The 23,866-nt window shown below is 33.0% G+C and overlaps 2 protein-coding genes across 4 annotated transcripts; both read left to right on the top strand.

Annotated features, from left to right (window-relative positions):
• LOC109351411 (organic cation/carnitine transporter 7) lies at window positions 3,513-7,785 on the top strand. Of its 2 annotated transcripts, XM_019592917.1 has the most exons (7): window positions 3,513-3,918; window positions 5,127-5,203; window positions 5,350-5,606; window positions 5,683-5,920; window positions 6,347-6,899; window positions 7,002-7,204; window positions 7,290-7,785. In XM_019592917.1, the coding sequence occupies exons 2-7, from the start codon at window positions 5,201-5,203 to the stop codon at window positions 7,533-7,535; spliced, it is 1,500 nt and encodes a 499-aa protein (XP_019448462.1). In that variant the 5' UTR covers window positions 3,513-3,918; window positions 5,127-5,200; the 3' UTR covers window positions 7,536-7,785. The 2 variants fall into 2 exon arrangements, with proteins under 2 accessions (XP_019448462.1, XP_019448461.1); XM_019592916.1 differs by lacking the exon at window positions 3,513-3,918 and having other exon boundaries at window positions 5,064-5,203.
• On the top strand, window positions 12,771-17,695 carry LOC109351410. 2 transcript variants are annotated; one of them, XM_019592913.1, is made up of 9 exons: window positions 12,771-12,794; window positions 12,826-12,919; window positions 13,334-13,374; window positions 13,480-13,594; window positions 13,783-13,859; window positions 13,944-14,456; window positions 15,099-15,611; window positions 16,623-16,835; window positions 16,971-17,695. In XM_019592913.1, the coding sequence occupies exons 2-9, from the start codon at window positions 12,874-12,876 to the stop codon at window positions 17,322-17,324; spliced, it is 1,872 nt and encodes a 623-aa protein (XP_019448458.1). In that variant the 5' UTR covers window positions 12,771-12,794; window positions 12,826-12,873; the 3' UTR covers window positions 17,325-17,695. The 2 variants fall into 2 exon arrangements, with proteins under 2 accessions (XP_019448458.1, XP_019448459.1); XM_019592914.1 differs by having other exon boundaries at window positions 12,773-12,794; window positions 13,337-13,374.

Below are 23,866 nucleotides of genomic sequence, written 5' to 3' on the forward strand. Positions count from 1 at the left end.
ATTTGGCCCCAGCCAAGGTATCATTCTTTATCCCAAGACCTCCAAGTCTTTGTGTGAAGAACACCTTACCTAATCGCAGCTACGATTTTCCCAATTCTTGAATTAACAATGCTTTGAGTTATGAATGAGTACTTAATACTCGGATATTACAATAAAGATCAAAGCCTAAAACCTAAGCAAGAACTCACAAGACTTCCTAGTCTAATATGAATGTACATGCATGAGGTTTCTGAAAATATGCAATCATAAAAAACTATCTCTTTTTCTTTTCAAGAAACACAAGAATGATGCAAGAAAGCTTTTCAAAGAATCATTAATATGAATGTGAAACTTAAAGCCTTAGCATGATGTAATCTTTCTTCTAATTCAACACTCTCTAATAGTTTCTAACAATGATGATCAATTCTCTTTTCTCTATGTTTTTCACTCTTAGCCGTTTATGCAATTAGCCAGTATTTATACAAAACAGATTTTGCCTCTAAAAATGGTTTTTTAGTTATGCAGTTAAAATAGCATAAAACACTCACGTTAATCGATTAAGCCATGGGGTTAGTCGATTAAGCCATGAGGTTAATCGATTAACTAGTGTATTTTTAATACATGATTAAATGGTAAACTACTTATATGTTATGCTTCATACCTATACATGTTTTAGCCATTATGTTATGCCTAATATGCACATATAATATGTATGATTAATGCATGAACATATAATAAACTAGATGATGTCACATTTTAGTGGATTAATTACATTATTAAGTCTTGTGAGACTCACACCTAATATTCATTCCCAATCCTCTAATGCGAAGGAACAGAAGTGGAAGACCTAAAACTACACGCATTCATAATGATATGGATGAAGTTCCTGTTCAATAAATTAAAAAATGTGGATGGTGTAGAACTAAGGGACATAATAGGAAGACATGTCCACTAAGATCTAGAGAACTTGGTAAGAGTTCTACACAACCTTTCCATAATGACTAGTTTATTTTGTAATCTTTATTTTTATTATGTAATTCTTTATATTTTCTAATCTTTAATTTTATTTTATAATCATATGTGAGTTATTAGTAAAATTAATTGAACAAGAGAATAGATGGGTTTGTTCATGTGATGCAATGAAGAATAGATGAAGAATGAGTAGTTAAATGCAATGAAGAATAGAATGATTTATTCACGTGATGAAGAATGACAATACAATGCAATGAAGAATGAGTACTATTAACTAATTTTTTTTCTTAATAATATTAGTCTTGCAAGATATATTAATAGGTTGGTAATGAACAAAAATTTAAACATAAAACTCAACCAAAATAAAATAAAATTAAAACTCATTTCTTATAAATCCAGATTCTGTTAGGGCAGGAAAAAACAAAAAAAAAGCCTAAAACTCCTATGTCATCATTGCCGATTTACACATATATAAAAAAACCCTAACACTCTTATGGCATTGATGATTTATAAATAATTAGCACTAAATTATATATTAAAGAAATGTTAAAAACTACATCCACATTAACAATTTCCAAAGGAAGTGTTAAAAAAAACTCCATTATTGTTGCCAAGTTATTTGGGTCCAAGAGGAAAAAAAATAAGAAAATCGGGCATATGGTTGCCAATTTACAAAGAAATACACCACTTTTATAATAAGCACAAAACTTACACTATTATGATAATTTTCTGGTCAAAGTACACTACATAAGTAAATTTATCTGTAACGTTAATTATGTGCTATTGTAAGCGAGGTGACAACTTTAACGTTAAATATACAAATCAATTCTTTTGTTACTTTGTGCAAGCTGAAAAAGTAAAAAAAGAACAGTAAAATCATTCTTGCAAATTTAACTGATTTCAATTTAATAACAAAATGAGAGTAAAAAATATTATAAGATAGTAAGAGTTAAAATATTAAATGTAATCGAAAAGTAAAAAACAAGTCTGTCAATGTTTGTTTTTTAGATAGATTGGATATTCATCCAAATAGATATATCATGGATATCCATTAGATATAATGGATGAATTCAAATTCATTCATTACTAAAATTATCCATTGGATTTTATCCAATTAAATTCATTAGTTTTAATAGATAATTTCGATTAATTTCATTTTCTTGGATTTGGATGAATTGTGGATTATGGATAATTTTGTCACCTCTACTTCAAGGTAGGGGTGCAAAAGTTCGGCTTGGTTTGACTTTTGGTGCATTTCATTGACCAAACTGAACACAAACACATGGTTTTGTTCTGCTCATTAACCACAAATTTAACTATAGGATTGAACCGAACCGCTCTTGAATTGTTTGGTTCAGTTCCACGGTTTTTCTTATTATTATTTTTATAGAAGACATTGCATCAATTGAAAATTTAAAATGTATTACAATATATATTGTGTGTCCATAAAAGGAAAAGCACTATTATTATTATTATAAAAAATTATGAATTATCACATCTATAATAATACAATCTATAATTAGTATCATATATATCTATTGGTAACATATATAACAATACAATTCATGATTAGTAAATATACAGCAATTAAAAAAATATATAATAGTTACATATATAACCTTACAATTCATAATTACTAACACATATAATAATATATGGTATATGTTAGTTTCAAACTTAATACTACAAAAGTTGGAAGATAGGTTAATAATAAGTTAGAAACATATATAACACTACAATTCACACAAACTGATAATTTAAGCCACAAAATTGATTGAATAATTTAAACGAGAATAAAACATCATTTTCTAGTATCCATTTCTTTAATATGTGGTTCGGTTTGGTTCCAACGGTTCCTAAATTCTTAAAACCATAAATCAAACTGAACATAAATGGTTCCTTAAAAAAAATAACTGAATCGGACTGTGAAACTAAATCGAACCACATTTGGCGGTTAGATTCGATTCCATTGGTTTCATAAGTTAATCGGAAACCGCTTAAACCTCTACTTCTAGGAGTTAATTTAATTGATAAAGTTACAACATAAGATTATAACAATTTATTTCATTTGCCTTATGTTGAAAAAGTTTAGAGTGGAAACTAATGTGATGTAAATTCACTGTTAATTCTAATTTTGTTGTTAACAATTTAAAATTGTATATATGTAGGAACCAATTTTACTAATAGCTAAAGTTTAAGAAATAACTATGAAGGAAAAATAGTTTATAGTGTCTACTTGCAAAATACATAAAATTTAAGGGTTTTTTTTTAACTTTTTGATTCATTTCTTGACATATTATGTATTATATAGGTGCTACTATGTACATTTGACTATTTTATTTTAACAGGTGACTACTTCATAAATTATATTTATAAAAGCTATAAAAACTATTAAATATTTTGAGATTAATCATTATTTTTATTTAATTAGCGATCTTAATACTAAAAAATGTTTGAAAAGCTATAAAAACTATTATAATTGTTCCCTACCTAGTGAAAGAATAATAATTTATATAGAGAGAGTTAGAAATTGGTGCCTCCCAATGACTTGAGATTCCGGATCGGACCATACGTCGGTAACTGAACCCAACCCCTTTTACTTTTCTCATTCAATTCAATCATTTGATCTTGACCTTCTCAATTGTTATCTGATTAATTTATTCGATCTAGGATGTATGAATCTCATCTATCTGAGTTGGGGTCGTAATACAACCAAGCCAAGAATTGATCCCACACCCGATAACTTCACTAATTAAACTACAATACACATCAATTAATCATTCCTCATTTATATATGTTCAATCATTCATGTGTATGTATGTGTATGTGTATGTATTGTATGTGCATCGAGGGAGTTACTTATTACTTTTATCCAACTTTATATTTTCTCACCTCTAACCTAAGACTTTACATACTAAGTGGCTTATCATGGATGCAGCAGAAGAGATAGATAACATCACGAATCAGGTATATTCTTCTCTTCTTTCTTCTTCGTCTTTTAATATTTAAGATATGTATATTTAATGTTTTAAGAAGTACATATTTTTATCAGCTTCATGAGCTCAATATCTTCTATATTTAATGTTATAAGAAATATATATTTTAAAGTGTCATATATATTACACCAATCAATTATCTATTCATATTCATATTCCTATGAGGCTAATCTCTTCTTACTCTGCATTATTATCTACTTATTTTCCTTACCAGTGAAATAAATTAAAATTGCTTCTATAAAACCCCTTCCTACCATGTTCTATTATATGAGAATGGTCTCATCTGAAATGTGACCAATAGATAATAAAAATAATAGGGCCCTAAACTAATAATAAAATGTGGATCCTTAGATTTTTTTGAGTATCAAAACTATCCATTACTAGAGAGAATCTCAGTCCCTATTATGCCTCTAAGTGGAACATAACTGTCTATTCCTATTTATGTTCGTCTGCAACTCAAAATATACATTTGAAAATTGATATGGTTCAGAAATGTAAATTTCAATAGTTAAAATGTAAATTTGGCATGTCATTCTTAAAATGGCAAGGACTCTTCACATATTTATAGATTTTTGTTCACTTATATTTTTGTTCTGTAGCAAAAAACAAGACTCTCTGTGCAACGTTCGGGTATCAAATGCACTCAATCCGAATTAACGTTGAATTCATACTTCATGCACTACAATTATTTTGTTTTATGACAACAATAACTAATAAAACTTTTGTGAACAAATTGGTGCCTGCATGATAGGAGCTAAATTATTAAATTTGTATTTTAATTAGTAAAAAATAAAAAATAAACATTGAATTGAACCTAACATAATTACAAGTAATTTTTTGACCTAGTTGAATTTGATATTGTAATCAAATTGAGGATCAACAAGTTTCATATTGGAATTGGGTTATTTCTTTATTTCAAAAAAGTCAAAAAAATGTATGAGAATGTCCATTTGTATGTGAAACATATCTATTGAAAGTTAACATTATAGTATTGTGTGAACATCTTTTTGGATGTTATGTGAAAATAGATATTATTGCTTATATTATATTATATCATATATATATATATAAATGAGGCCTAAAGTTATTAAGTAGTATTTCAATTTCAATATTACTTGAATGGTGAATGAAGTGTTTTTTTAAGCATACACATAAGGATTCGTATTTGAATCATTACAGATCGAGTAGAAATCAAACTGTCAGATCCAAGGTTGGCAATAGACATACATTTCTCTCTCTCTTCCAGGAAACAAATGGTACAAATGAAATTACTTCCTTTTTGTTTTTGTTTTTGTTTTTTTGTTTTTGAAAGAAAGATGTTGTCTGAGATCTAATAACAATATTTGTTGATTGCACCCTTATTACTTGTATGTTTGTTGGTTTGTTTTTTTACTAATGATAGATGCCAAGCTACACAGTGGATGATGCTCTTGTGTGTTTGGGTTTTGGGAAATTCCAAATCCTGGTTCTTGCTTATGCTGGCATTGGTTGGGTTTCTGAAGCAATGGAAATGATGTTACTCTCTTTCGTGGGCCCAGCTGTTCAATCTGCATGGAATCTCACTCCTCATCAAGAGAGCTTCATTACCAGTGTTGTCTTTCTCGGCATGTTTGTTGGTGCTTACTCTTGGGGCCTCCTTTCTGATCAATATGGAAGAAGGTATTAATAATTGCTAACTATTATGCACTTTATCAGCTATCTTATCTTCTTTAATATGCCCTTGTAATGATTTCAGGAAAGGATTCCTTGTGACAGCAACAATTACTGCCATTGCTGGTTTTCTTAGTGCATTCTCTCCTAACTATTTATTCTTGATGGCCCTTCGTTCTCTCGTTGGTCTTGGTTTGGGAGGAGGCCCTGTTTTACTATCATGGTTTCTTGAGTTTGTTCCAGCCCCCAATAGAGGTACCTGGATGGTTGTCTTTCAAGCTTTTTGGACTCTTGGGACCATTTTTGAAGCTTCACTTGCTTGGGTATATGTTCTCACATTTCCCCTATCATTTACAAACAAACATTTTACCCATCAATTTGCTTCACCTTAGATAGCATAGTCAATTAAGATCATAGTTGTATCTACTTCATTATTTCGTTATGAGTGCTCCAAAAGTTTTCAATTTGCTTCAAGAGGTAAGTAACTGATAACTAGTTACATAATGAGCTGGCTAAGTGATGCATAAGAAGGATGTCAAAAATTGCAAGTATGTTTCTGTTTTTATGATTGCAATTTCTGTAGTTTCATCATTTAGTCTGGGAAAGTGTTAATGCTCTACATCTATATTTAGGGAATGTATCTCAACTTGTATAATCTTTCGAATGTTTTGTCAAATTTTCCGAGTTGGATATTCATTGTGGTAGTAGTTTCTATTCGTGTTGCATGACTGATGCAATGTTCCTCACAGATTGTGATGCCAAAGCTGGGTTGGAGATGGTTACTTGCACTATCTTCTCTACCCACATCCTTCCTTCTTATGTTTTACAAATTGACTCCTGAGTCACCAAGATACCTGTGCTTGAAAGGTAAAACAAATGATGCAATTACTGTTTTGGAGAAAATAGCAAGAGTAAATGGAACTAAACTACCCTCTGGTATACTTGTTTCTGATCATCAAATTGAGCTACAGAAAGTTGATAACCCTTCCTTAGAGGAGGAGGAGGAGGACACAAGTTTACTATCACCAAGAAAAGATGAAATTGAACAATATCCTAATCCTAAAGGAATGCTCTCGAAGGTAGGCTGTCTCTCATCATTGATGATGCTTCTCTCACCAGAATTGGCAAGGTCAACCCTTCTATTATGGGTTGTGTTCTTTGGTAATGCGTTTTCATATTACGGGCTTGTTTTGTTGACCTCTGAATTGAACAACCCACATAGTAAATGCATACCACATAAATCGCAGAGAGAGACATCCCAGGACATTAGCTACAAAGATGTTTTTATTGCTAGCTTTGCAGGTAAGTTTTCTGGTGATGATTTTATTTGTTTTTATCTTTCTACACTACTACAATGCAGGAAAATGAATGATTATTGACGACTAATGCATAACTTATATATAGAGCTTCCTGGGCTCCTCTTGTCAGCTGTAGCAGTAGATAAAATTGGTCGTAAACTCTCAATGTCAACTATGTTCTTCATGTGTTGCATTTTCCTTCTTCCGTTAATATTCCATCTGCCTCAAGGCCTAACAACCGGCCTCTTGTTTGGAGCTCGCATATGCATCACAACAACCTTCACAGTTATGTACATATATGCACCAGAGGTAATGTAATTTATTTACTGCATTCTTTATTTATACATAAACCTTGAAATTTAATTAATGTTTGCAAGATTTAAATGATGTGCAGATATACCCAACATCAGTGAGGACAACTGGTGTGGGAACTGCAAGCTCAATGGCCAGAATTGGAGGAATGTTATGTCCTTTAGTGGCAGTGGGTTTACTACATACTTGTCATCAAACTGTGGCTGTCCTTCTCTTTGAGATGGTTGCTCTTCTTTCTGGAATATCCGTTCTCTTCTTTCCGGTTGAGACCATGGGCCAAGAACTGCGAGATAATGTCTCAAATCTAAAACAGACCAACAAAGTATAGCAATAATGAGAAAACCATATACATATTTTGTCACTCGAGATTAGTATTTTTTTGTTACAAAAATATAATGAAATATGGCAATGAGTTATTGCGGATTTTATTTCACTATATTGAATCAATTACAATATGAGGTATATATAGGAAAAACTGGGTCGATGGCAATGCACTTATCTATCCCAGAAAGTCAGGAGAGATATCCTCCTCATAATGGATAAAGAGCTATAAAAGGAAAGAATATACAATTGATCCTAAAAATAATAAGGAAATAAAATTGTGTAGTTATACAAATTTGTGGCAAATATTCCTGATTGATTATATGAATCATAATCTAATTTTCTAAAATAGTATCATAATAATCAACACTCCGCCTCAATCTGGGTGATTGATGTCTATCATTCCCATATTGGATCTCATATTCTAATATACATGCCTTGGAAGTGCTTTAGTTAAGATATTTGTTGTTTGGTTGCATGATGGTACATGATTAACATTGATGATCCCACAATCAATCTTTTCTTTTATGAAATGGCGATCAATTTAAACATGCTTTGTTCGATCATGATGAACTGAATTCTTTGCAATGCTAATGGCAACTTTATTGTCACATAAAACTGTCATTGTGTAGTTTGTGGGAATTTTGAGTTCTTCAAGCATCCTTTTTAGTCAAACTCCTTCACAAATTTCATGTGTCATAACTCTAAATTCAGCTTTAGCACTACTTCATGCCACAACAGACTGCTTCTTACTTCTCCATGTGACCATATTTCCCCATACGAATGAGCTATATCCCGTGGTTGACTTTTGGTCTATTACACATCCTACCCAAACAGCATTCGTGTAAATATCAATGCCCCTATTTGAGTTTTTCTAAAGTAAAGTCCACTTCCTGGTGTACCTTTTACTTAATGAAGAATTTTGTTAACCGCTTTCATGTGAGTTTCAGTGGGATTCGTCATGTAGCGACTTGCCACACTCACAGCAAACCCGATATCAGGTATGAGTTAGGTAAATTAGTTTTCCTACCAAGCTTTGGTATCTATCCTTGTTAGTAGGATGACCTCTATCTTCAACACCAATTTTCTTGACTGGTTCCATAGGAGTGTTGGCAGCCTTACAGCCAAGCATACCAGTTTCATGTAGAAGATATAATGTATACTTCCTTTGAGACACATAGATTCAATTCTTTGTTCGCGCAACTTCCATTCCTAGGAAGTACTTGAGTTGTCCCAAGTCCTTAACCTCAAATTCCTTAGCCAAAATTCTCTTGAGGTGTGCGATTTGTTGATCATCATCCCTTGTGATCACAATATAATCAACATATATGATGAACAATGATGTTTTCCCTTCTGAAGAGTATTTAACAAACATAGTGTGGTCTGTTTGACATTGAATAAACCCTTCTTATTTGACAACTCGATTCAATCTTTCAAACCATGCTCGCGGGGATTGCTTGAGGCTATATAAAGACTTACAGAGCTTGCATACTTTGTTCAAGGTATTGGATGATTCGAGTCTTGGTGGAACTTGCTTGTACACTTCTTCTTCTAACTCTCCATTTAGGAAGGCATTCTTGATATCTAATTGATGTAGAGACCAATCTAAATTTGCAGCCAAGGATATGATAACTAGAACTGAATTAATTTTGGCTACTAGTGCAAATGTTTCTTCATAGTCAACACCGTATGATTGAGTGAACCCATGTGCCACCAGCCACGCTTTGTATCTGTTTATGCTCCCATCTGCGTTATATTTGATTGAAAATACAAACTTGCATCCAACTGGTTTCTTCCCCGTTGGTATTGTAGTGAGCACCCAAGTATGGTTCCTATCTAAAGCTTGAACTTCCTCTATTACTGCAGCTTCCTATTTAAGTTGTGAGAGAGCTTCTTGGATATTCTTAGGTATTTGAATTTTGTCCAAGGAGGCAACAAAAGCCTTGTATCCATGTGATAATTTTTCATTATGACACATATTTTCCAATAGGATGTTTGGTACATCATCTCACCCCTTTCATCAAGGCAATAGGCACATCAATATCAGTTAGCCCAATATCAGAATTATTAGGTTCTGAATTAGGAATAAATTTACCTGGGGGAATTTCAGTGAGATCTGAAGTTGGGACAGATTCTTGACTTTGCTTTGGAGTTGTATTAGACTCTAACCCCTTGTAGGTTTTCTGCTCCCTGGAGTAAACCTGAAAAATGTTTTCTTGTGCAGTAGAATTCTCTTTTGTAGTATGGAGAGAATTTGTTTCCATTGGTTCAGCAATTTGAACTTCATTTGGTGTAACAGATGTTGTTGGAACAATTTCAACAAGCTCCTCAAGTGCTACTAGAACAGTTTCAGTCATCCCCATCTCTTCATTTTCCAAAAATTGAAATTCTCTTGGAGGTGGGATTGTTGTCTTCTCCCCTGAATTTCATTTTTGGGATAATATGGCTTATTCTCAAAGAAGGTCACATCCATGCTCTTATACAATTTTTTGCTTAATGGGGAATAGCATTTGTAACCTTTTTGATGTGGTGAATAACCTAGGAAAATGCATTTTATGGATTTTGGATCAAGTTTGTTGTGGTGAGGGTCATGATTGTGTACAAAGGCTGAGCATCCATAGACTTTGAAAGGGGTTGAGATGAGAATTTTGTTGGTTGGATAAAATATTTGAAGGGTAGAGTGTAGGGTGCTAAAGTGAAAGACTCGAGACGACATCCTATTGATAAGATAGGTTGCTGAAAGTATAAGCAAGAATTTGGTGTGGATTATAAAGAAGTCTTTACTCTTGTAGCTTGACATAACACAATTAGACTTGTTATTACATTGGCAACACAAAACTCTTGGCACGTCTTCCAAATGAATGTGAAACCAACTTCCTTCCATGGAGAACTTGCATAACAAATATTCATTGATCAATCTCCCGATTATATTAAGGTTGGTAATGAACATAAAGTATATAAGTTAAAAAAGAGTCTTGTATGGACTAAAATAAGCTTTGGTATAGTTGAATTGATGCTTATTTTTTGAAGGAAAGATATGAAATATCCATACGAACACATTTTTTTGTTAATATTGATGACGAAGGAAAAATCTTGATTGTGTGTCAATATGTTGACGATCTAATCTCTACCAAAAATTATGGTGTCATGTTTGATTATTTTAATAAGTCCACGATGCTTGAATTTGATATATCAGATCTTGGAAACTTGCATGACTTTTTAGCCATTGAAGTGAAACAATCAACTGTTGGAATTTGTATTTCTCAAAAGAAATATTTGAAGGAAATTTTAAATAAGTTTGAAATGAAAGATTGCAATCCAGTAAGTAATCCCATGGAAATTGGTATGAAACTTGTTATAAAGAGTGTGGAGAGAAAATGTAGATAATACTCTTTACAATAAAATAGAGGGAAATCTAATGTACTTGATATCTATAAGGCCTGACATAATGAATGTTGTGAGTATTATCTGGAGACATAGAGAGCCTAGAAGAGAAAATTTACTTGCTGCTAAACGAATTTTGTGTTACTTGAAAGGAACCATTGAATATGGATTACTTGAAAACTATATTTATTTGGTTTTAAAGATAGTTATTATGCATGTGATATGAATGATAGAAAGAGTACGTCACGTTACATATTCATGACGATTTATCAACAACTGAGACTGAATTAGTAGTTGCAACATTTGCATCAGACTATTTGATTGAGGGATATTTGAGGAGAAATTCCTTTCAAGCATCAAGGAACAACAAAAATTTACTATGATCACACTTCAACAATAAAGGTATCTAAGAATCTTGTCTTACATGGAAGAAGCAAGCACATTGATGTCCAAGTATTATTTCCTCACAAATCTTGTGAAAGATGAAGTTATTAATCTTATGAGAGATGAAGTTATTATGAGAGATAAAGTTATTAATCTTGTGAAGGACGAAGTTGCAAATTTGTTCACAAAAGCCTTCAAATTAGATACATTTCAAAAATTGAGAAAGATGATTGGAGTGTAACAAATTGGAGACTTTTAATTTAATCTAATATTAAAAACATTAGTTTAAGGGAGAGATAGTTAAATAACTTTTGTACTTTCCTAGTCATGAGGTGTTAGTAGATAATGGTAGTGTTAGTATATATAGGTGGTAAAATGGGCAATGTTTGCAGGCTAACATGCATAGTCTGCAATTTTTTTACAGCAGAACATGCAAATTTTGTCTATTTACCCTGACCGTTTGTTTGTCAAACACGTGAGCATTTTTATAGGGCAATATAGGCGGTCTGTGGGCATAATGGAAAGGAAAAATAAAAAAATTCAAATAAGTTATAATATAATGTGATTTAATGTCTCAAAAAAATTGTAATGTAAAATAATTTGGTCAACTTCATAAAAATATCAACTTTAAAAAAATGTTTTCTTCAACTATTTTATTTGATTTCTTTTTATTTTTTATTTGTAAATTATTCATTAATATTTGCGAGTTGCTCCTATGCCCATTAGTTTGTTTTAAAACAAAAAGAAGTATGATATTTTGTCTCATAGTGGGGTAATAGTAAACAATGAGATGACAGGAATATTGAGGTGTTAGTAGATAGTGTGAAGGTTAATATATAGTGATATTATGTTATCTAATCCTTGAGAAAAAGATGTATACACTAATAATATAAGAGTTTTTTACACTGTTATTATATTTTTTACCATTCATTTTCAATTATTATTGACTTTTTAGAATATTTAATCAAATGATATATTGAATGTGTATAAATTTTTACACTGTCGGTGCACAGATTTTACCCTCATAGATTTTATATTTATATTTTAAATGGATTGTAATCCTTAAAATTATATAAAAGAGATTTAAGTGATGAATGAGGAGGATCTGAGGTTTAAAAAAGGGATGGAATATTGGAAATAGTTGAGAGCATGGTAAATGAGTTAATGTATGGTCCAAAAAGAAGATATGTATAAATTGTTGTGATATATATTCTACAATATCTGAAGGATCCTTATCTTAAGATGAGAAAGTAGGAAAAGTAAATAATGGTTAACCCAAATGTTAGTAGAAGAGGAGAGTCATTTCCAATACAAAATAGCATAACAATCATAAACTCCAACTCCAGTAGGTATGTGGTGGGGAGTGAGAATTAAATAAAAAAGAAAGAATTAAATAAGACAGGTGTCAAAGATTGAGTGGAGGCACTTTTAATTTGATAATTTATATATATAGAGAGAGAGATAGTGGTGGTGGAAGGATCGGATAGGTAGTGTTGTTTTTTTGAAGATCTTGAATTTGGATAGTGTTGTTGTTTTGAAGATCTTGAATTTGAAGATTGATCGATTCAATTGATTTCATGATGGCGGCAACCCAATCACAACAGGCTCCTCATCGTACCACCGGTCTGTATCTTAACTCAATTCAATTCTTATCTGATTACGCTTTTCTCATTCTATTCAATTCTATTCTTATCTGATTACGCTTTTCTCATTCTATTCAATTCTATTCTTATCTGATTACGCTTTTCTCATTCTATTCAATTCTATTCTATTCTATTCTGGATCTCATCTATCTCTGCCTTGGGATCGTAATACAACCAATCCACGAGTTGATCCCACACCCGATAACTTCACTAATTAAACTACAATACACATCAATTAATTATTCCTCATTTATATATATGTTCAATCATTCATGTGTATGTGTGTGTGTATTGTATGTGCATCGAGGGAGTTACTTATTACTTTTATCCAACTTTATATTCTCTCACCTCTAACCTAAGACTTTACATACTAAGTTACTTATCATGGATGCAGCAGAAGAGTTACCAGCTCAACCAGATAACATCAAGGATCAGGTATATATTTAAGATTTAAGATATAAGATATATATCACTAAATATTTGTATCATTTTCGTTAAACAATACCTGAGAGCTCAATATCTTCTAATTCGTTCTCTCAGGGTACAACAACTATAAGTCAATCAGGACCTTTTGCTTCAGGTGCAGATCATCCTCTGTACCCTCCCAATAATCTGTATGCGCCGCAGGCCCAGGCCCAGGCTTTCTACTACAGAGGTTCGTTTTTATTCTTTTAATGATTTCTCACTCTTTTTTATTAACTTAGCACCCTCACCTAGGATTCTTGCAGTCTTGTTTGTTGATTGGTTTCTTTTGGTCATACTATTCAGGAAGACCAATACTTAAGTGATTGATTTAGTAGTTTTATTGCACTTATTTTCTAATCATGATCTTACTGACTCCAGGTTTTGACAATGTCAATGGTGAATGGGATGAGTACCCTTCATATGTCAATTCTGACGGATTGGAAATCAGATCTCCTGTGATAACTCGTATCTCTTTCTTATTTATTTACAGCTTCTGTTTTCAAAGCTTAACATAATATATGTTCCCCTCTTTATTTTAGGGTGTCTACAATGAAAATCCATCTCTTATTTTCCATTCTGGATATGGTTTCAACCCACAGATACCTTATGGCCCGTATTCCCCAGTCACCACACCCTTGCCTTCTGTAGGTGGAGACGCACAGTTATACTCTCAGCAATTTCCATATACCGGTCCATCTTATTACCATCACCTGGTTCCTCCTAGCGTATCATATCTTAATTCACCTACTCAAGTTTCGCAGCCAGAGCTCACCAACCTGGTAGGTATTGACCAACAAGTTGATAGCATGTTTTTTGGACCAAGACCTGGATATCCTTCAGTCGGATCTTTTGGTAGAGGCAGCTTCCCTGGAGCACCTGGTTCCTTAGGCTTTCATGACTCCCAGCAAGGCTTTGATGGACCCAGATCTGGTGGAATATGGTCAGATAGCTCAAAACCCTCAGAGAGACAGAGATCTTTGGTGCCTTTGTCCCCATCTGTTTCGCCACAGCCAATTGGCTCACATTGTTCATTTGGGCAGACTGTTGGAATGGTTTGTTCTATTACTTGATACATGTTCATAAACATGCAACAATGTTGCATTTTCTACTCATGAAGTTTTGAACTCAGATATTTGGTTGTGTAGTTTGTCGATGCCTTTGTTTACATACAAGTCCAATAGCACCCAAGGCACCATTCCTGTTCATCAGAATCTATAATATTCTATCTAATTGGAGAGCAGTTTCATTGGCAATGCTTGTTTTTATATAAAATAAATAACAAATCCAGTGAACTTTTTGAATGAATTAATTGGTAATGGCGGGTTCTCAGATATGATTTATGCATGGCATCTTCATTCTTCAGTCCAATGACGCAAAATGTGATATCACCTTGTTCTGAAGAATTTTATGTATTATGATTTTAAATGAGTTTTGGCATAATGGTAAGGTTGATTGCCATGTGACCTAGAGGTCATGGGTTCAAATCCTGGAAATGAGCTCTTCGCTTGCAAGAGTAAGGTTGTGTACATTTATCCTTCCAGACCCAACTAGGTCGGAGTCTGCCTTTTTTCCCTGATTTTAAATGATGCAAATTTGCTTATCATTGCATAGAGGCAATGTGAAACTGTAGGACATGTCTGAAAAACACAAAATTATATGTTGACCCATAGTGCTAACTTTCCTATTATGTGCAGGCTTCTCATCAACAAAGATCACTTTATGGGTTTGGAGCTGGTAGAGGCTACCTGCCTAACCAGGGTTCTACCTTTGGAGGCACTGCCATTTCCAGTCTTAGCACAAATGATGGGAACTTCCTTTCTGTTGAAAATAGCAGACGGCAAGTCAGGGCAACTGCTGCTCTTTGCAATTGTAATGGTACTCTCGATATCCTTAGCGAGCAAAACCGAGGACCTAGGGCCTCAAAGCTGAAAAATCAAATTTCATCTGAAAATAATTCTGTTGATAACAATAAAAGTAATGCATCTACTGCCAAGTTCCAAAATGAATCAGTCAACCGATCAGATTTTGCAACAGATTACAAGGATGCGAAGTTTTTTGTTATCAAATCTTACAGTGAAGATAATGTTCACAAGAGCATCAAATATGGTGTCTGGGCTAGTACACCAAATGGAAATAGAAAGTTAGATGCTGCATATCACCAAGCAAAGGAGAAGCAAGATGCCTGTCCTATATTTCTCTTCTTTTCAGTAAGCATCTGATTTATGTATCGTACAGGGGGGTCAACATCTACTGTACCACAAGAGTGTGTCACTCCATGTGACACTTCCTCTAATTGGTTGGAAAACATATATCTAAGTTTAGAATTTAATAATAAAGTATTGACCAATCAGTGAAAGTGGCACATGGAGTGGTACACTTTTTGGGACAGAAGATGTGCTCCCCTTAGAGGGTGAGCCTCGGCGCAACGATAAGGTTGCTTGCCTTGTGACTTGGAGGTCGTAAGTTCAAATCCTGGAAACAGTCTCTTTGCTTATAAGGGTAAGGCTACATACATCTACCCTCCTCAAACCCCACTATGTGGGAACCTTGTGCACTGGGCCAACCGTTTTATCTGCTATATGTATCTTCTGTAAGCAAAAATATTCCATTATGACATTCTTCCTGTCGTAACTAAAAATAAGTATAGCTGCTCCTGTGTCACTGCAATAAATGTTGGTTCAATTTTTTTAAAATTCTGTTACCAACTGGTAAATCATTATGTTGTTGTTTGCCCCTTCTGATATGAGTGCACATTTTTATAGCAAGCTCATATTCTTCTGGTTCAGTCTGATATCTGTGTTCTGGTACTTATCATGTAGAAGCTTCCAATTAATATCGGATAGCTGGGATTGGTTAATTGTGCTGGTTATGTTCATTTTTGTTTGCTTCAGTTATGGGTGTGATGTGTGGGTTGTTATATATGTACTGAAGTCCTTGTATTAATTCATGATTAAGTAATAGGAGTAACAGTAGTACATGAAGAAGATATGATGGAAGTTTAGGGAAGAGCTGCTCTGAAATATTTGTTACTGCTTTACCTATATATTTAGTGTTACATTGATATATTGAGGTTTATACTAGAGTTAAAATTAGTAGTGAAGTACTCAAGTTATTTTAGCCTTTTTTGCTTTATGTGTTGCCTTGTTTTTTCATGTTTCCCTACTATGGTTTCCATCAAAGTTATATGTTTTACAACTTACAAACGCATTTACATCCAGGTAAATGCTAGTGCTCAGTTCTGTGGGGTAGCTGAGATGGCTGGACCTGTCAATTTTGACAAGAGTGTGGACTTCTGGCAGCAAGATAAGTGGAGTGGGCAGTTTCCTGTCAAATGGCACATGATTAAAGATGTTCCAAACAGTCAGTTTCGTCACATTGTTCTTGAAAATAATGATAACAAGCCTGTGACCAACAGTCGCGATACCCAGGAGGTTGGAATCTAAGGTTCTTTTGTAGTCTATGAAGTTATAAATGATGCTTTACAGTTTTACTATTTTACCTCTAGTTTTTTATGTGCAATAAAAATTTCATGATTACTTACAACTATTTGTTTTTGCTCCTTACAGGTGAAATTGCAACAAGGAATTGAAATCTTGACCATTTTCAAGAACTACGAAACTGAAGTATCGATCCTAGATGATTTTGATTTCTATGAAGACCGGCAGAAGGCTATGCAAGAACGGAAGGCAAGGCAGCAAGGCGGCGGCGGCAGCATCATGGGTGGTGTAGGAGTAGTTGGAGAAAGTGAGCATAGGAATTCTTCTGCTAACATCATCAAGCAGATGTCGAAGAGCTTTGCTCAAGTTGTCCGCTTAGATGAGACTAATAGTGAAGTCACTGTTGCTGCTGATAGAGGAGGTGGCAGCTTAGCCTCTGATGATGCCATTTCAGTGGCTGCCTCTTCAACTCAGACCAGTTAGGAGTATTTGGTGATTGAAAACTGGATTCCTGCTTGCTTTATCTCATTAATTTTGCCAACAAGGTAGTGTTGCTGATGTCATTCAAGTCATTCAAGTCCATGGTGTTTCCAAATGGCAAGGGTTTTACTTTAAAAAAACTGGTTCATGTATATTATGATTCTAGATTGCGTCTACTGCGTTGTAGTTTTAATTCACCCCATACACTACTGTCCTCTTTTGCTTTTTTGAGTAGGTTAGACCTTAATCCCCTTCCTTTTGTTTTTTGTTTAATAATTTTGGGTTAGGACAGGCATGACTTACATTTGTAAAATTTGCTCATATCTGCAAACCTTTTAATAAAGGCAGCAAGCACCTTGAAAATAATCACCCTTTGTCACGTTCTATTTAGCTATGAATTTTCATTCAAACAAGGTACTTAAATTTTGTAAGAGCGCCAGCATTTACAAATAATTAGGCGTATGCAATTTTTCAAATGAATTTAAATCTCTGGGATTAACTATATAACGAGTTTTCCTTCTAAGCTGCCAAATCCTTGTCTCACTGTTTCTGCATATTGTCTTGGCTTCCACTGTCTTAGCATTACTCAGTATTTTCCATTTATCACTTTTTGACATCTCAACCTCATACATAGTACCAACGGGCGTTGGTTCAAGTGATACATGCTTATTCCCCTTAAGTAAGACTCGGGTTCAAATCTTGTGGATGGAAGAAATGTCCAATGGGAGAGTTAGCCCCACGTACCTGTGGATGTTCTCAGCTCAGACAGGATTGTCTCCAATGCGAGAATACCTATAGAAAACCAAAAAAAAAACTCATACATAGTCAACATGTGTTCATGTATGGTTATAGACTTATTGGTGCTGTTCTTAACACTATGCTGACCATGATAACCCTTGATCTTAAAGGTGACATCATCACTATTTGAGCCAACATGGAAGTATAGTTAGTTATGAGTTCCTATTTTTGTATATAACTTCAATGTATCTTTGATTGAAAGGTTAATGAGAATCAATTCATAATTTCCTTCACACACTTACTTTCAATCCCCATGTTGAGATGAATGTGTTTCTCATACACTACTTGGAGAGCAAGTTAGTAAAACTTGGCTACTAAGATATTCAAGTTTGGCCTCCAAAATTCCAAGGTTCTTCTTCTACTATAAAAGGACAAGAGTTGTGGCATATTCATTCATCACAAAATCTTCATAGCAACATCATCAAAAACACAAGAGTCTTGAGTGTATTTTGGTGAGAATTTTTTGTTCTATTTGAGAGAGTATTTTTAGAGAAAATATTATTCATTGTCCTCATCATTATAAGAGGATTTGTTGTACTCTCCGTTTTTTCATAGTGGAACTTTGCTTGTGATCGCCTGTGGTTTTTTAACTCTCACACTGAGGGGGTTTTCCATGTTAAATCTTGTGTGTTATTTTTCTTGCTTCTTTATTAGCTTATCTTTTGTTCTCAATTGATCTGATCTTATACTTTCGCATTGCACTCTATTCTTAATAAGTGGTATCAGAGCTCTTATTCAATTGAGAATTTCAAAATGTCTAAATTTGACATTGAGAAATTTGATGGCAAGATTAGCTTTCAATTTGGCGAGTCCAAATGAGAGTCGTTCTTATCCAAAGCGGATTAAAGAAAGCTTTAGATGGGAAGTCAAAGAAAGCAACTTCCATGACTGATGATCAATGGGACGAGTTGGATGAAAAGACGCTTTCAACAATCCAACTTTGCTTATCCAAGGAGGTTCTTCGTGAAGTTGTCAATGAAGAAACTATTGCGGCTTTGTGGCTAAAGTTAGAAACTTTATACATGATCAAGAGCCTCGCAAACAAACTTCATCTCAAAGAACGGTTATATACCATTCAAATGGTTGAAGGTACTCCTATTCAAACTCGTCTTGATGAGTTTAATTCTATTATTATGGATTTGCAAAATATTGATATTAATATTGAAGATGGGGATAAAGTTGTTTTGTTGATTGTTTCTTTACCTTCTACCTATAAACACTTCAAAGAAATCATGTTGTATGGAAACAATAATACATTATCCTTTGAAGATGTTAAATCTAATTTATTGTCTAAAGAAAAATTTGATCTTGAAATTAATTATATGGACAAGGGTGAGGGCTTAAGTGTTCGAGGTACAACTCAAGAAAAAAGGAGTATCAATTACAAAAAGTTCAGATCCAAATCCAAGGGACGCAAATCCAACAAAACGTGTCATTATTGCAAGAAACCATGATATTCCTGATTGTTTTATCTTGAAGAAAAAACAAGAAAAAGGAAAATTTTAACAAACCCCTGAAGCTGCTAATCTTGAAGTTGATTATGACGGTGATATTTTTTTTATTTGTTGTCTCTTCTAATAAGAGGAATAAAATAGAATGGATTCTTGATTCTGGATATACTTTTCGTATGTGTCCTTATAAGGATTTATTTACCACTTTTGAACATGTTGATAGTGGTGTTGTTTTGATGGGAAATGATACCCAATGCAAAGTTGCAGGAATAGGTACAATTCAGATCAAGACTCATGATGTGTTGTCAGAACTTTGGCTAATGTCCGCTATATTCTAGATTTGAAGCGAAACTTGATTTCTCTTGGAACCCTAGAATCTCTTGGGTGCAGGTATTCAGTTGAAGGTGGAGTTCTAAAGTTATTAAAATGTGCTATGGGATTATTAAAAGTTAACTGAATTGGTAGTTTATATATTTTACAAGGATCTATTGTGACAGGTTCAACAGTTATATCTTCTTCTATGCCTGATAATGACATCACCAAATTATGGAACATGCGTTTGGGTCATATGAGTGAAAAATGCATGCATCTTTTGAGCAAGCAAGGTCATCTTGATAAACATGACATCGGTAAGTTGGAGTTTTGCAAACATTGTGTTTTTGGGAAACAGAAAAAGGTTAGTTTCTTCACACCAACTCACCATACCAAAGGTATTCTTGATTATCTTCATTCTGGACCTTTGGGGCCTTCAAAAGTTCCTTCATATTGAAGATGCCGCTATATAACGACCATCATTGATGATTTTTCTCGTAAGATTTGAGTTTATTTTTTGCGGCATAAAAATGACACACTCTCTACTTTCAAGAAGTGGAAACTCTTGTTGAAACCCAGACAGAAAAGAAAGTGAAGAAGCTTAGAACAAACAATGGATTAGAGTTCTGCAATGGTGGCTTTAATGAGTTCTGCACAAATAATGGTATCGCTTAGACACAAAATTCCAAGGAATTCCCATCAAAATGGTGTTGCAGAAAGAATGAACATGATTTTACTTGAGAGAGCTCGTTGTATGCTCTCAAATGCTGGATTATGGCATCGACGTGAATTTTGGGCCGAAACAGCATATACTGCTTGTTACTTAGTCAACCGTTCTCCACATTTAGCATTTGATTTCAAAATCCCAGAAGAAATTTGGTCAAGTAATCCTGCTGATTATTCTCATTTAAGAATTTTTGGATATTCTGCTTATACACATGTTAATGGTGGTAAATTAGCTCAAAGAGTTGTTGAGTGCATATTTCTTGGTTATGCATCTGAGTATAAATGATATCGCTTATGGTGTTCTAAATCAAAGTCATGAAAGTTAATTCTCAGCATAGATGTGACTTTTAATGAGAATGCATTATTATCTGGAAAACAATCTGTTGTGTCTTCTTCTATTATTACAGGTAATTTGCAGGGTACTAGCGAGAAGGTAAAGTTGATAGTGAAGCCTACAACTCCTAATGTTGATGTTCCATCTTCCTCTAGAAATCAATCTAGTATTGATGATTGTTATATTGATAATGATGATAGTACCACTTCCTCTATTCATCATTAGGAATATGATTATTGTATTGCTCGAGACAGAACCAGAAGACTAATTAAAAAGCCAACTAGATATGTTGATGGTGACAATTTAATTGATTATACATTGTTAGTTGCACAAGAGGTCAATGATGTTTTTGAACCTACCAGCTATACAGAAACTATTTCTTGTGCTGATTCTTCAAAGTAGCTAGTGGCTATGAATGAAGAAATTGAAAGTCTTCGTAAGAAATGTAAAAACATAGTTTAAATTATTAATAAAAGTTTTTTGGCTGTGGGTTTAGAACTTAGGCCTCATACATGAAGCATTCCAAAACTTTGAAAGTTGATTTTATTTATAAAAACATAATGCTTCAAACTATTGCAAAGCGATCATGGGTGTGAAATTGTGATCAAACGAACCACGCGATAATGCAACATGAAGAAATGTAATATGACCATAAGAATTATTTAAATCTACATCTCAATCCTAGGAAACAATTATCATCCCATAGGTTTCATATATTTTAGAAACACAAGAAGAACCCAACATACAGGAAATGTAATTTCATCAAATAGTATTTTAAATCATGCACACTGAATAATATTTGGAACAATATAATGTTCAATGCACACTTATATAAACTTATATAAACAAAGTTTCACTTTAACATCAAACTTATATAAACAAAGTTTCACTTTAACATCAAACTTATAAATGGGTGAATTATAATATTTGCAATAACACAATATGTTTCACATTCCTCACATGAAAAATGTGGAATGAGAAATAATTAATCTCTTGATGATTAAACATGAAAGCAACTCTCATACTATTTTTTAGATTTAAATAATAGAGATATTATAAGGATGAACACTATTATTATATAGTTAAATTCATTCATTTCAAATTATTAAAAAATAATACAAAGCGAAAATATACCTGAAAAATCTGTTAAGTTACAGAGGGGTAATATTTCAATTGTAAATTATTTTTATCTTAAGTTGATGCTTGGGATGAAGATAATTGCATTGTTTGTGTGCCTACAATTGGGTTCATAACCCTTTATTTGCAAGGTCATTATCTTTTATGAAGAGTAATGTCTATTTGAATTTATTTTCTTTCATAAAGAGTCATGATTATTCATACTTCCATTGTCAAAATAGAAATAAGGCATTTTGTATGTACACGATAATTTTATGACAATTATGTTCATAGTTATAAACTTTACTTAAATTACATCATTTTAATTTTTTTTGGTTTGCCACAGGTATCCTTGCACTTAAGGCAATTTTGTTCGAGCTAGGAACATTCATAGATATGTGGGGCCAACTCTCCCAGCGGAATTTTTTTTCTATCCACAAGACTCGAACTCGAGATCAATCATTTTAATTTGACTGATTAAAATAATAACTTTGACAGATTTAAATAGTATTATTAAACTCGAACCAATCATTCACATTGTCAAGGTACTGGATCAATGGGACATTGATTAGACCATTAGGTTACCTGTAAGACCTACTCACTAGGTTACATTAAAAAAATTGTAATATTAACTAACATTTTTTAATAATTTTATATTTCAAATTTAAAAACATTATCATAGCACAAATACATAACTAAATAGCAAACAAATAGATTTTACTACTATAAAATATCATAAATAGGTCCCAAAAAACATTACCAAATAGAATATGTTTTATAAAAGTAGACAAATAAGTTTAAAACTTATTTAAATAACTAAGGTCTTGTTACTGATAAATTTTAAACACAGCTACAAATGAATTGAAAGCACAAGATTTTTTTTCTATCTTAAAATGACGTGGTTTTAGTGTTTTCTAATAAACAATTGATTGACTTGGCTAGTTAGGTCAGTCGAGTCACTTGTTTTAAACTTAAACCAGTCAAGTAACTTGTTTTAGGTTTAAATCAACCAAGTTGAATTGAATTATTACAGTTTTGATGCAAGATTGACACTACGCCAGAATTGATATTTAACAATGCTCATTTAACAGCGCTTATACGTTGAACGCTGTTAAATGTAAGGCATAAAAGAATTAATACCTCTTATTGAAGTAAGCGAGGTTAAAAGTATTATCTTTAACAATGCTTATTGAAGTAAGCGTTGTTACAAGTCATACTTCATATATTTAACAATACTTCTTCAATAAGCATTGTTAAAAGGTTTAACGGCGCTTATTGAAATATGTTATCTTTAACGACGCTTATTGAAGAAAGCGCTGTTAAAGGTCATACTTCATATATTTAACAACACTCATTCAATAGACATTGTTAAATGCTTGTTTTAGTACGCGGTATTCTTTTCAAATTTAAAAACAAATGTCACACAATAATACATATACTCATTTTATTATTTCTCTTACTTTTCTTCTTCTTCTTAAGTTACATTTTTTTATCTTTTGTTTGTAGAGTATCTCTTCAAGCAAGTTATCGATTTTTGTTTTTTCTCTTATTAAGGTAAATTGTTATCTTATTTTAGCTTATTTATTTATCTCTTCACTAATAGTGTAATCTTTATTTGTGGTGTTCTAAGTTTCTAGCTATGGTGATGTGAACCGAAATGAGCCAAAGTGGGGAAAATAATTCCCAACCCTTTTAGTAGGGCACGACCATGTTCTAAGCATGGTTAGGACATATTTATTGTGTCCTAAGATGGTTCATGAAACATTTAATTTGTCGTTTTCTATTAAAATTTCAGAATAAATGAAGTC

Source organism: Lupinus angustifolius, chromosome LG06 (genome assembly GCF_001865875.1).
Source record: "Lupinus angustifolius cultivar Tanjil chromosome LG06, LupAngTanjil_v1.0, whole genome shotgun sequence".
Lineage (NCBI taxonomy): Eukaryota > Viridiplantae > Streptophyta > Magnoliopsida > Fabales > Fabaceae > Lupinus > Lupinus angustifolius.

What these genes read in the sequence shown, in the direction of transcription:
- LOC109351411 (XM_019592917.1), top strand. An exon ending in TCTGATCAATATGGAAGAAG is followed by an intron (nt 5,607 to 5,682) that starts GTATTAATAATT and finishes TAATGATTTCAG; the next exon opens with GAAAGGATTCCTTGTGACAG. An exon ending in TTTTATTGCTAGCTTTGCAG is followed by an intron (nt 6,900 to 7,001) that starts GTAAGTTTTCTG and finishes ACTTATATATAG; the next exon opens with AGCTTCCTGGGCTCCTCTTG.
- LOC109351410 (XM_019592913.1), top strand. Translation starts at nt 12,874, where the DNA reads ATGATGGCGGCAACCCAATCACAACAGGCTCCTCATCGTACCACCG. An exon ending in CTATATTTCTCTTCTTTTCA is followed by an intron (nt 15,612 to 16,622) that starts GTAAGCATCTGA and finishes ATTTACATCCAG; the next exon opens with GTAAATGCTAGTGCTCAGTT. An exon ending in ACAGTCGCGATACCCAGGAG is followed by an intron (nt 16,836 to 16,970) that starts GTTGGAATCTAA and finishes TGCTCCTTACAG; the next exon opens with GTGAAATTGCAACAAGGAAT.